Source organism: Clupea harengus, unplaced genomic scaffold (genome assembly GCF_900700415.2).
Source record: "Clupea harengus unplaced genomic scaffold, Ch_v2.0.2, whole genome shotgun sequence".
Taxonomy (NCBI): domain Eukaryota; kingdom Metazoa; phylum Chordata; class Actinopteri; order Clupeiformes; family Clupeidae; genus Clupea; species Clupea harengus.
The window spans coordinates 14195-28454 of NW_024880160.1; the positions used below are offsets into that span (position 1 = coordinate 14195).

Consider the following 14260-nt stretch of genomic DNA (forward strand, 5'->3'; position numbering starts at 1 on the left):
TTTAAAGTAGATTATATATATATAAATAAATAAATAGAAAACACTTTTTAACTTAAAACTTAAATAATATATGAACTGTTTCAAACTTCTTTTGCAAAAATATGAGCATATTTGCCTTTGGAGTCAAAAATGTATTATTTTGATTGCATTTATTTCATGAAATTTCACCATTTTATGATTTGTTTATACCTATCTTTTCTATCTTGTTTATAGTTAATCTTGTTACTTGAACACACTGAGTACGAGAAAATGTGTACTGCCCCTTTAAGAGACTACCGTTGGTAGTTTAGCTGTCATCTCCGTATATTTTTCAGTCTTCGGTTGCTGATCTGCCGTTGACTCTTGCCTTCTCTCCCCTCTTTTCACGCAATTATTTTGTTGCATTTGCTGCACGTCGCGATGTTTGAATCTTTTTGTGCGAAATACAGCCACACTTTTGACCGTTTACCTTTCGGTATTTTCTCTGTTAAAAGGTTGATGGCTAGCTCTGTTTGTGCTTGCTCTGAAATGCTGCCTGCTCTTCACTGTCATAACACTGTTGCTATGAAAACACCAATGAGCGTGAGCGACACAGGACAAAGTTTACATTGGGAGCTGGGGCAGTTTTACATGTGCCCCACAGAATCTGCCTAGCGACCGTGTTCAATTGGCTCAGGCACCGAAATGAAGCACCGAAATCTGCGTTGCATTTCGGTCCGGGTAGGTACCGGTTGTATTGGAACCGGTTCCATATTGGTACCGGTTCTCGGTACCCAACCCTACTCTTGAGCGCTTGATTGAAAAGATTACAGCTAAAGGAATTTAAGGGAATTTTTACCTTTAACACATTTTACAACCTGTTATAATGCAATTTAAATGTCATGTTCTAGTCTTTGTCTTTTTTGTTCTTTTTTATTTAATTTATTTAAAGCACATAGAACTGTCTCTGTGTATGAAATGTATTATATGAATGAACTTATCTTGCCTTGCCTATGCAGATATCAAATAAAAACTTGGTGTCCCCTTAGACTGACAAAATAAAAACAAACACAAAACCTTATATAATGGCACATTTATTTTTGCTGTCAAAGTTTGACAATGTAACCATTCTTCAAAAAGCTTCAAAAAGGATCAAAAGGAACCCTGACAAGCACGCAAACAGACATTGAAATACAACAGAAAACAATGGATTAATTAAATTGAGATGAATGTAATGAATATAACAATGAGCAGTTATTTAAAAATCAGGTACATTTTCAACTCCATGCATCAAAAAACTTAAAGCTTTCTCCCTCAGAATTGAATTTTTAGGCAAACTGGTCGACTTCCTCAGGAGGCGAGTTGACGATCCGCTTGACTTTCTCCTCTTCGTCTTTTGTAGGTGGGGGTAACAGAGCCTGCAGCTCTTCAAGGTGGACCATACGTTCCTCTGTCTTCAGGTTGAAGTCAGTCTTGTTCTTCTGGACCAGGGCTAGTATACCACGCTGGGCTTCCACACAACCGTCTTGTAATTGTTTACGCTCCACGTCAAACTCTGGACTGTTCTGATCCAGGGCCATGAGTCTTCCTAGGCTGCTGACCCTATCCATGATGTACTTCTCAGACACTTCAGTGTATGTGCTTGAAATCATGTTCACCAGACTGGCAACGTTGGAGACTTGGAATGCTTGGCTGTAGACCATGTCTTTCAGGAAGGCGCTGCTAGAGTACTCAGAGGCCTGTTTGGCTGTGCCTGTGAACAATTTCATGGCAGTATTCATGGAGGCTTTAATGATGGTTGACACTATTTGAAAGAAACGCACCATCTTCTCCCACTGCTCCTTCACTTTTCCCAGGGCAGTAAGACCCTGAGCTAGAATCTCCAAGGTTGTCTTAAAATCTATCTTCTTGACATCACAGTTCTTCAGAGTGACCAAAATTTCAGTCAACTCCTCTTTGTTCTTCTCAAATCTCTCCACGGCTTTGCTGTACATTTGGCTAGCAGTGTCCAGGGCTTTTCTGGTCTCCTCTATCTGGACTCTTGCATTTTCTGAAGCAAATGTTGATGCTGACTTCTTACCTTTACTTTGTGCTTGGGATAGCCCTGGTGGTGTCTGGGAAAAAGGTGTGGTCTTAGTGACTTGTTTGCCTTTTGCGTTGAAGGTCTGAGCTTGTTCATGCAGTTTTGCAATTTCTTCGATTAGCTGTTGTTCTTTTGAGGCTTCACATTCTCCTTCGGGGGCAATGCTTGCCATCTCTGTGCAAATGGATATGCCTTTTCCGCAGATTTCTAGTGCTGTAGTTTTTGCATCTGAGCCTTTAAATGAGGTAATGATTTTTTTCACTTCCTCCAGCATTCCTTTTGTGTAATCACTCTTTGCTTTTTTATCTTTCTGGTCATACAAGCCTACCCAATCAATTTTGCTTTCCGCCGTCAGACCCTTCAATTGCTCAGCCAATTTCTGGATGGTGCCTGCCTGTTCGTACACATCCTTCACTGCAAAGTATAAATCCATCTTCTCCTTTTCTGTGCCTGGTTTCTGTGCTGAGCCTTTGTCTTTCTTGCCTCCCATTATATCAAAGTTTAAGGTCACTAAATTGGTTACGCCAGAAACTAGAGTATTAAGACTCTCTGCGAGTCCCTCTACCAGATTCATCCCAATCATGTCCCATCCGCTTGGCATTGACTTCATTGCTTTGTCGAACAGCTTCTCAGCAGCATCCAGTTTAGACTTATAGTTCTTTAAGTCTTCTGCTGTTCTTTTGTCTGTTTCCATCTTTGACTCCTTGCGGACTTCATTTTCTTCCATCTTTCGTGTTACATTCTTGAGATCTTCACTGTAAACTTCTTTTGCACTCGTACTTGCTTCAAGGATCTCATGAACCAGTGAAATGACAATCTCAAACTTGTCCTTGGTACAGCTGGACAGCCGCATACATTCACTGGCTATGTTTTCAATGTTAGCTAAGGTGTCTGGCAGGACAGCTTGAAAAAGTCTTTCATCATTCTTGAGAATAACTTCAACAGCCGTTCTGACATACTGTGGCACGTTTGCAGTGTGGAGTCTAATCTGGTCCATACTGGTGTGTGCTTCATTAAAAGCATACCATCCAGCATTGCACACTTGCATGAGACACGCTCTGAATGAATTGGGGTACTTGATGAACTGGAATCCATCCTTTGGTGGATTTTGGTTGATAGAGAAATCATCTTTGGAGGATATAAATATTAACTCTCCCAGGACAGTAATTGACAGAGGAGCTGGACTCAAGTGCTCTTCCCAGTTGGCGTAGGGCTGCATGATCATTTGAGTGTCTTGACGGAGCTTACTTGCAGTGGTGAGAGACTTTTTTGCCTTAATGATCTGAGTGGATGCCATGGTTTACTTTCCTAAAAAAAAATACAAATTGAAAGGGTGACTGTCATGTTACTGTCACTGCAGTCATGTATTGCTAAAAAGGAACAACAAAATGCAAATATACATTGTGGTCAAACAAAACAAATCTCTATCCAATTGCTGGATCTCCATGCAGTTTTGACAGTGCTGATTATCTGACAGCCTGAGGCAGTGGTTGAGAATATTGAATATCTCTTTATGGTTTAAGTATGTAATATCAAAAAGTATCTAGTATCAAATTTTATGTGGCAGGACTTGACTGAATTTGTTCTGCTTCACAACCTACTTGATGTATACCTCAGGTGTTTATTAAATGACCTAACAGATGTGTGGCGACAAATGCATTTAAAGACATAAAGATTATACACATTCTTCTCATGCACAAAACAGCTATAAGAAGCTAGAAGATGTAATAACTAGGGCTGTCAGCGTTAACGCGTTAATCTATGCGATTAATGCGGCCACGATTAACGCGATAAAATATTTTAACGCAATTAACGCAACTTTAAAAAAAGTTTTTTTTTTTTTTTTTTTTTTAATGCCTTTATTTGGATAGGACATGAAGTTATTACAGGAAGCGAGGCGGAGAAGAGGTGGGGAGAGCATTGGGAAATGACATCAGGCCAGACTTGAACCTGTGTCACCTCGGGCAATATAGCCCGGAAGTAGGGGGCTTGGCCTACCATTTTATGAGAGCGATGAGGGACAGGTGGGGCTTGAATAGCCACCTATGTTCAAAGTGGGGAATGACAGAAAAAGTTTGAGAACCACTGCGGTAGTTGAAGATGGAGAGAACTGAGGGATTGTTGGGCGGAAAGTCTCTGTTTAAGAGCCAAAATGACGGAACAATCAACAAAACTAAAGTTGTATGTAGCATTTGTCAAGCTGAATTTAGCTATCACCTTAATGCAAAGCACCCGAAAGAAAGCAGTCCCAGGTTAGATGATCGCCAACCCATACTCCACGACTTCTCTAGGAAAATAACTAGACCAGTCCGTGAAAAGGTTACCATTTAGGATGACAGTGACTGTCGGCCCATCAACATAGTTGAGGACAGTGGGCTGATTGAGGTGATTCGAATCGCTTCAGGGGAAATTCTTACGATTTACCGTCAAGGGGCACCATTGTGTAAAAAAAAATACAATTAAACAACAGTGTCTAAAATACACGCTGTCTGAAGTGATTACTTGTTTATTTATAAGATTTAGTTTTAAGAAAAAAAAAAAACTTTTAATCGCGATTAATCGCGATTAATTAATTTCAAAATGTGCGATTAATTAGTTAATTTTTTTTTATCGATTGACAGCCCTAGTAACAACTTCTAAAATACATGACATAGTTATATCAGATCACGCAGCAGTTACTTGCATTATGTGCCCCCCATCAAATAAGTTACTGCATAGAATCTGGAGGATGAATAGAAAATATCTGAAAGATGAGGAGTTTATTAAATACGTAATAAAAAACATTGATGAATTCATAACAATAAATGTTACTGATAGTAAGGAAAAGCCACCTGTTCATATTATATGGGATGCTTTTAAAGCATATATTAGGGGGATCATTATCTCCTTTTCGTCTAGAAAGAACACAGAATTAAATAAAAAAGTTAAACAATTTGAGACCGATATCAGTCGAGCAGAACACCGGCATAAGAAATCTTGTCTAAAGTACGATATGGAACACTTCCAAAGATTGAAGCTAGAATATGACCAGCTGCTGCTAGAAAAAGCTAATAATGTTAGGTATAGCATGAATAAATTAAGCTATACATCATCAAATAAGACAGGGAAGCAGTTGTCCGCATTGGTAAAAAAGATGTCTAAAAGAGAGACTATTATACTAAAAGATCCAGTGAACAAGTCTGTGGTTAGGGATAACAAACGTATTAACCAAAATTTTGCTTCTTTTTATGCAAAACTATATTCTACAGAAATTAAAGGTCAAACAGAAGAACAAAAGAATTTCTTAAAATCAGTTAACAGTAAAAAGCTGTCAGAAGAACACAAAGCTCTTCTAGCCAAAGATATTTCCTTGTTGGAAATCAAAAAGGCAATTGACAGCTTCCCAAAAGGCAAGGCTCCAGGGTGATGGGCTACCAACCGAGTTTTATTCAACATTCTGGTCCCAAATAAATATTCTCTTGGTCATAAAATACTCTACTACAAATGAAACCCTGCCACCCTCAATGTACAATACCATTATCAATGTAATTCCTAAACCAGGTAAAGAGTGCATTAAACCTTCTGATTTCAGACCAATAAGTCTGATTAATTCTGATAATAAAATAATTACAAAAGTTATAAATAATAGAATTACTGAAATACTCCCATCAATTATTCATTCTAATCAAACCGGGTTTATTAAAGATAGACAGTTAAAAACTAATGTTAGAACTTGTATATCTCTAACACAATTTGCTAAAAAAGAAAAAGTAGATGTGACACTGATGGCGGTAGATGCGGAAAAAGCGTTTGATCGCTTAGAGTGGAGCTACTTGTATGAGGTTTTAGACACATACGACTTCCCAAAGGAAATAATACAATTGATTAAAACGGTCTACAAGTCTCCTAAGGCATATGTCTACTCTAATGGTATTCTTTCAGATGCAATTCAGATAACTAGAGGCACAAGGCAGGGATGTCCCCTATCCCCATCACTATTTGCCTTGGCTATAGAGCCGTTGGCTCAGAAAATACGCCAATCAGACAAGATAAGTGGGATTAACGGAGGGGAATGCTATAAACTCGGTTTGTATGCTGATGATTTAATGTTGTATCTGACTAATATAGAAAAATCTATTCCATATCTGATGAAAATTATTGATTAGTATTAAAAAATATCCGGTTACAAAATGAATATGGAAAAGACAGAACTTTTATCAACAACAGGGCTCTTACCCAAAACTGAGAACTTATTAAAATACAATTTTAAATGGCAAAAGGAAAGGATTAAATACCTAGGGTGTTATATCAGTTTAGATAAAACAAAACTATATAAAGACAATTTCTCTCCATTAATAAAGGATCTTAAGACTAGTCTAGATAAATGGGCAGACTTACCAATTAATTTAATAGGCAGAATTAATTTGCTTAAAATGATATGGCTCCCAAAATTTCTGTTCATCTTTCAGACAATACCAAGGACCCCTCCTAAAAAGTTTTTTGATACTATTAATAAACTTTTCAGCTCTTTTATCTGGTCAAATAAGGCGCATAGACTGAGTATAAAACTACTTCAGAATAATAGAAAAAAGGGAGGGCTAAATTTCCCAAACCATGAGCTATATTACTATTCTGCTCAGGCCTATTATATTAATACAATTATTAACAGATCAGAGGAGGATACTTGGGTGAACATAGAGGGTCATCAACTTAGGGGCAAAAACCTGTTTATAGCCTTATTTGCAAAGAAGAAGATCTTGTCAGTTTTGTCTCAAATAGCACATTAAGAGCTTGGGAGAGAATGAAACATATTTTGGGTATGGAAATCACGGTTCCAAAGACCTGTGGAATAACCCATCCATCACCATTCAAAAGCAGGAGCTAAAGTGGAGATCATGGAGTGACAAAGGAATAACAACTATTGGGGATATTACTTCTGATACGAACGTAAAGCCTTTCAAACAATTGGTAATAGAATTCAATTTAACTAATAAGGAACTTTTTAGATACTTTCAACTGAAGAGCTGGATAACAAATAACTTTGAACTGTTATCCAGCTCTTCAGATCCTCCAGCTATTCAGAGACTATTCTTGAATCCAGACGAAAACAAGAAATTAATAGGGAAAGTGTATAAACACCTGGTTGAGGTACAGGAAAACAATTATTCATTACAAAAAATATATGAGGGTTGGAACAAAGATCTTAACATAACTAACTCTGACAGTATATGGAAGGAATGTCTAAGTACAACCAATACGATCACCACCAATGAAAATCTGCGGCTCATACAATACAAGCTCATGACAAGAATATATTACACAAGATCAAAAATAAATACATTTGATGCCTCTTTCCCCCCTGTTTGTGTCAAATGTGGCATATACAAGGAAACAATTATACATGCCTTCTGGGAATGTGAGAAGGTCCGCAAGGGATGGTTAGAGATTCAAAAATGGATGACCACTACTTGTAGAATCAAATTTGCATTCACAGTCATGAGATGTATTTTCCAAAATACAGACACACTTAAATATCCCATTGGATGGATGGTCATATGTTCCTCTTTGGTGTATAAAAAGTTAATCTTAAAGGATTGGAAGGGTTCCGAGGCCCCATCATTACAGCTATGGAAGGGTCTAATTAAATATTATAGAAGGATCAATGTTCGAAGACCGGAACAGAAGGCGACAATCAGGGGCGGACTGGGGGGGGAAAGTGGCCCGGGAGTTACTGTCAGACCGGCCCACTCAATACACGGCGAGTTGCCCACTCAATGCATCGCACGTATCGACCAGTCGGTCACCTATTTTGAAAATGACCCACACACTTAACATTATTTTGGATAATTACAAAGAAATTACATCATATATGTTTTGTTTAATAACATTTGGATCCACCAATTTGACTGGATGGACACATGGAATAAAATGATACTGGCTATTGTAACACTCCAAGGTAGGTATAGTTTTCTAGATGAATATGCTTAACTCTGGGCTAGTATCAGATGGTTATATGTATAACTACAGAGCCTTAAGGAATGAATGTCAGCAGAGAAAGACCACACAATAAAGAAACTGGAATCAGAGGGTAGAATTAGTAGGAACCAGTGTCGGCTCCTGGAAAAAATCCTCAGGGGGGGCATATTTTTGATAATGATTAAGGCGACCCATTCAGTAGTTACATTAATCAAGACAATTGTATCAATTTGTTGTTAGCTGATTAACTCATACAGTAATACCTTTTTGTCTACTACATGGCAGCACACAACAGAAATATTTCCCCTCTACCTACATAGCTAGAGTAGCTAGCTACAGGTGGAAAGCTATGAAAGAAAGTTGCATCCAGGAGTCTTCATAAGCAAACATGATGTGGCTCCACATTAAAATATCCCACTTTTTCATTATCCACATGTCTCAAAAGTTCTATGATGTAACATAGCTTAACCAGGACACATGATATGTCCAATAACAACATAAAGAAGGGGGCAACATATAAGTCAAAACCAACTACATTTATTGACTGATCTTGAAAGTAGTGGCTTACAAAAGCTAAATAAGTCATCACATAGAAAATAACTCGGTGTTAGTGCAAGAAGCGAACATTCACACTGTAAAACCTATGACAAGTGACAGTGGTATAGACCTCGTTAGCCACTTCACAGCCTGCTAGCCACGATTTTCTTACGTTCCAATTCTTGGATGTAGCACCCTCCCCCCCCCTTGTAGAAACCTGTTGAATGGATACATTTGGTCTAAGAAGTCCTAAATGTTTTGTTGTCAATTTATCTTCATTAGTACGCCGACTTTCAAAGAACGAATGGAGTTGTTGCACTGAATGTTAAAAATGGATTTAACAAGAGAGTCAATGGGAGAGATCTGGGGCGATTTCCATTTTGCCCAAAAAGGAGGCGGGGTCATTTGAAGCACCACGTTTGCCTGACTGTTGGCTGATTCGACAATGACATGCAGAGGCAGATCAGACGGTCTAGTGGTAGAATCCGACAGAAAAAAACTCCTTTTCCCGTAGGCAGTGCGTCACCCCAATCGCCCTTATGGACAAGCCGCCCACTATATTATAGAAATGAACAGTACAGAACATACGATGGGGTGTGAACATCAGTGGTATCAGTAGTGTTGCATGCTGGGTGTGTGATTGTGTATGTGTAGGGGTGTCTGAGAGCGAGTGATGCAAGTGTTGAGTAGGCTAGAGCGATTGACATTTAATAACGCCTAAAACAAAGTTGGACTTACGGAAGACATTAGATGAGTAAAGAAGACACTTCAGAATAGTTTCGAAAACTAGGCACCATGAGTGTGAATACATATCGCAAGGAGTAGTATAAAAATCAGTCAGTGAAATCAGATCGCTTTTGGAAATAGATTCAATAATATGTGTTCTGTGTAGCATAGAATAACGTAGGTGCCGGCGATGTTAGAGGGAAGGGCCGTTTGGTGAGCGGAGTGGGCCGGTATTTTGGACCATCCCAACCCCGTCGGCCCACCGGGGATTCCCCCGGTATCCCCGATGGCCAGTCCGCCCCTGGCGACAATTCAATAAGGTGTGGCAGGACTTATATGAAGCCTTGTAAATTGAATTTAGGTAGGTATGGTGGTATGGGTATGGTGGCTGAGAGCAGGGAACCAAGTGTGTGTGTGTGTGTGTGTTGATAGGGGGGGGAGGATTTGTCTGTGTGTCAGAGTGTGTGTGAGCGGTGGGAGGGTGTCTGGGGGCGGGTGAGTGTCTGTGTTGAGCGTATGAATGTGTGAGTGTTGTTAAAATCATAGGGAGGTGTATAAACTGTAAAATATTACAAAGTATGCTGATACCTGTATTGCGTCTTGTATGCGATAATAAAAATAATTATATATATAAAAAAAAAATGTCCAATATCCACACTCAAATTTACATAAAGAACACTGGCGCCAAAAGTCTCCGCACAAGTTATTGTGAGTAGCCAGCCCTCTCTGTTTGATCTTTTCACACCTAGGGCCAACTACCCCTACTGTTCCCCTTCCTGACACACACATGGAACCAGCCCCTAGACAAACCCATTTATCTGAGCATGTTACTTGTATGCTATTGTTGAACTGCTATGGCGCTGCCGTGTGGAGAAAACTGACAACTGCATGTGGTGAGAGAATGGAGCAAGGAGTGTTGCTGGGAGATTGAGAAAACAACAAGATAACTTCAATTAGAGCCAGTACTTTTTCTGATGATAACGCAGATAGCCTCAGAAAACACTGTAAAAAAGATGTAACCATGGGAAATTTCACCTGCATCACATTGATGGATCTTTGTAAGACTGTCACTGGGTGCAACTCCTCCACCTCATGTATTGACCCTGTACCTACAGCATTTTTTAAGCGGCTGTTCGACAGTGTTTCAAGTCATATCCTGAAGATTATAAATACATCTTCTCATACAGGCATCGCAGATGCCTTCAAAACAGCTGTTGTAAAACCCATACTAAAGAAACCCAACCTAGATGGTAATGCACTGACCAACTATAGGCCAATTTCCAATCTTCCATTCATTAGTAAAATACTTGAAAAGATAGTTTCAGTGCAAATAAACTCCTTTCTTAAAGAAAACAATATCCTGGAGAAATTTGAATTAGATCATGACATCCTAATCAATCGTCTTGAAAAGTTAGTTGGGCTTTCTGACTCTGTGTTAAACTGGTTCAGAACATACATCAAAGGGAGAAAGTTTTACATCTGAAGATCATGTGTATAAGAAACATGACATCTGCTTTGGGGTTGCACAAGGGAGCTGCCTTGGTCCATTATTATTCTCACTATACATGCTGCCACTTGGGGACATCATTAGAGAACACAATGTATGTTTCCATAGTTATGAGGATGACACGCAACTGTACATATCTGCTGAACCAAATTATGCTGCAGCTAAAAACTCCATTACTACCTGTCTTTTAGCGATAAATAAGTGGATGAGCAATCATTTCTTAAAGTTACACGTGGACAAAACTGAGATCCTACTCAAACTAAAAGAGAAATGCTGTTTAATTATCTGGGGAAATGAACTCCCTGGATTAAATCTGACGTTACAAATCTTGGTGTTATCTTAGATTCAGATCTAAGCTTCAAGTAACACATTAACAAGGTGACGAAAACATAATTTTTCCACCTTAGAAACATAGCTGAAGTATTACCATTTATAAATCAAAAAGATTCTGAAAAACTGATTCATGCCTTTATTTCAAGCCGGCTCAATTATTGTAATGCAATTCTAACTGGCCTCCCGAAAAAAACAACTGAGAGACTGCAGCTCATTCAAAACTCTGCAGCTCGACTGTTAACCTGAACCAAGAGGAGAGAGCACATTAGTCCAGTTTTAGCTGCTCTGCACTGGCTTCCAGTAACATTTAGAATTAATTTTAAGGTCATTCTTCTTAAAGACAAATCCCTTGATGGGCTAGGACCAAACTCCCTTGTCAAAGACTTACTCTCAAGAACACTGCGATCATCTAATGCTGGTTTATTGAAGGTTCCCAGGAACAGCCGTAAGGAAATCGGGGACGCAGCATTTGTCAATTACGCCCCAAAGCTATGGAACATACTGCCTATAGATATCAGGAAAGCCAGCTAGCAATTTTTTTTTAAAGAAAACAAAAAACGTATCTCTTCAACTTAGCCGCTAAATACCTACAACTTCGCACCATATCTACATAAATATTTTGAATGTATTATTATTATATATATATATTTTTTTATGTTTTATTTTGATCTTCATCGTGATATAACGTAATATTAAAGTGGCATTATGCAGTAATTGTACTTCAGGATTAGGAATGTTTTACCTTAAAATAACAGCTTTAAAAAAATTGGGGCGCTACAATGACTTTTAATATGGAGAATTGCCTCCGTGCCATTGCCATACAAGGGTCCGTAGGCATATTACTGCTAAATGTACATTTGCCTGAAGCCGCCCGGTTTCTACTGTCTGCCGAACTAGTAAGTAGCTTATTTGCCGTCTTGCTTTGTCTTGTGTTGCACTTGCTTGATGTTTGACTGTGTTAGGACAGTTGTTGACTAACTAGTTTGTCACAATGTCAAAGTCAGCACATTTCAAAAGATTTCGTTAGTTTTAGCCGCTAGCATATCGCTAGCGATTAGCAATTGATCGGTTATGCTACTTTAGGGGTTAGATAGTTTTATCTTCTATCTTATGTTATGCATAAAATGCATAACTATTTTTTATCTTAAATCTGTATGCACTCTATCCCTGTTTTTATGTTCATTTTATTTTATTTTATGCATTTTTTATGTTTTATGTTTATTTGATGTCTATTTTTATGTGGATCACTGTGCATGTCATTTCTTTGTGCACGTAATTCCTTTGCTGTTAAGCACTTTGAGCTGCATTGTTTTGTACGTAAGGTGCTATACAAATAACGTCTTTCACTATTATTATTAATAATAATTATAATAATTATAATAATTATAATATTTATAATAATTATAATAATAATAATAAAACATCACCACCTTTGGAGGACAAAGGGAAACAGACCCAACACAGAGGAAGCTTTAACTACGCTATGAACAGTAACAATCTCCTAATCATCACTCCTCAGCACTTTCAATAATGTTGATAAAAGTGTTGATAATAGTGTTGATAAGTGTTGATAATAGTGTTGATAATAGTGTTGATAATAGTGATTCCTCACCGTAGCAGGAGAAACTGACACCCTGCCCAACAGACAGGCATTTTATCGAGTCCTTAACTAAATCCTGCAACTAACTAACTTCAGAGCTAGAATTCAGTTCTGTCATATAAAAGTTGATGTTTCCAATCCAGAATTATCCATAAAAGGACAATCTTTCAATACCCTCTCCTAATCCTAACTCTAAATGCAATAATTTTCATTCTACTTATCGATTCACTATTGAATAATAATTATCTGATAATTGTACACGTAATGTAAAGTGGGACCATAACATGTCTTTGATTGCTAGAGACTGCTGAATTAATTTTAAACATAAACAAGCACCTCAGCAACAGTGACAAAGTGTCCCTGAGAAAATATGCATGACCTACAATATCCCCTCACCCTTAAGAGCATCTATTTGGTGAGCAATTATGATGCTATCAGCCTTAAAATGTTAGCCCACAAATCCCTCATATGATAAGATGATTTAAAGATCAACGATATTATTACTTGTTTAGGTCGTTACTTAGGATTGTTCACGTTTCTTACCGATGTATTCTGGAACGAGGAAAAGCTACAGCAGACAGCAGTGATCTGTTTGAAATCTGAAAAAAAGACAAAACACAAATCTTTACATCATCTCCCGCTTTACATACAGTGTCACTACCATATTGTGGAATCTTTCCCTCTCATATTCGGGTGAAAAACAATCTAGCCTTTATGAGACATTTATTATTTCATTTCAGAATATGTCTTATTTAAAGGAAGAAAACATTATCAAATGGCCGCCAATTGAATAAAGGAACCAAGCCTCACCTTATACAAGATATTTATAAACTCACCAATCGCAGCTCAATTACAGCTGACTATCAGCTTTTGCACTGAACAACTTACGTGATCTTACTTTCTACTTATTACTACTACTCCTACCTCTACTACTACAACTAATAATAATAATTATCATTATTATGATGAAGTACACACTAATTAAACTGTACGTATATACATGATATAATTCCTTATATCATCACCAACTATGAAGGTTACAATATGCCTCCTTTTCATCTGTTGCTTTGTTCTTTCATTATCAAGACAAACAGTACAGGGGCGGCAGTGGTACAGGAGGTAAAGAAGTCGTTTAGTAATCAGAAGGTTGCTAGTTCGATTCCCTGTCGAAGTGTCCTTGAGCAAGGCACTGAACCCCTAATTGCTCCTGATGTGCAGTGTGCCATCAATGTAAAATGTGTATACATTGTAAGTCGCACATATGTAAGTCGCTTTGGATAAAAGCGTCTGCTAAAGGTAAAGGTAACTTGTGAAGTCAACTCTTACTCACCAGTTGTAGATCTTCAGAGTGTTCCTGGAGAACTGTCTCTTCAGCTTCAGAGAGGTTGCTTTTATGCTCCTCTCAGCCTGAGTCAGCGAAACACGTGGGTGGAGTGTAGAGGTGGAACACGTGGGACAAGTTTGAGGGTAAAAAAAAACGTTGCTTTTGTCTGATTTGTGGCAAAATCCCGCAGTACGTGTATTTATTTACAAAAATGTATTAGATCTAGGGTTTAATTAA

General features: G+C 38.2%; 1 protein-coding gene across 1 annotated transcript; it reads right to left on the minus strand.

Annotated features, from left to right (window-relative positions):
- Positions 1-1286: 1286 nt before the first annotated feature.
- Positions 1287-14036, minus strand: LOC122131466. The gene is made up of 3 exons (XM_042706197.1): positions 14026-14036; positions 13220-13298; positions 1287-3349 (listed from the first exon to the last, which is right to left on the minus strand). Exon 3 carries the CDS (start codon positions 3336-3338, stop codon positions 1287-1289), a length of 2052 nt encoding a protein of 683 aa, XP_042562131.1. The 5' UTR covers positions 3339-3349; positions 13220-13298; positions 14026-14036.
- Positions 14037-14260: the final 224 nt, after the last annotated feature.

What these genes read in the sequence shown, in the direction of transcription:
- LOC122131466 (XM_042706197.1), bottom strand. Translation starts at nt 3,338, where the DNA reads ATGGCATCCACTCAGATCATTAAGGCAAAAAAGTCTCTCACCACTGCA.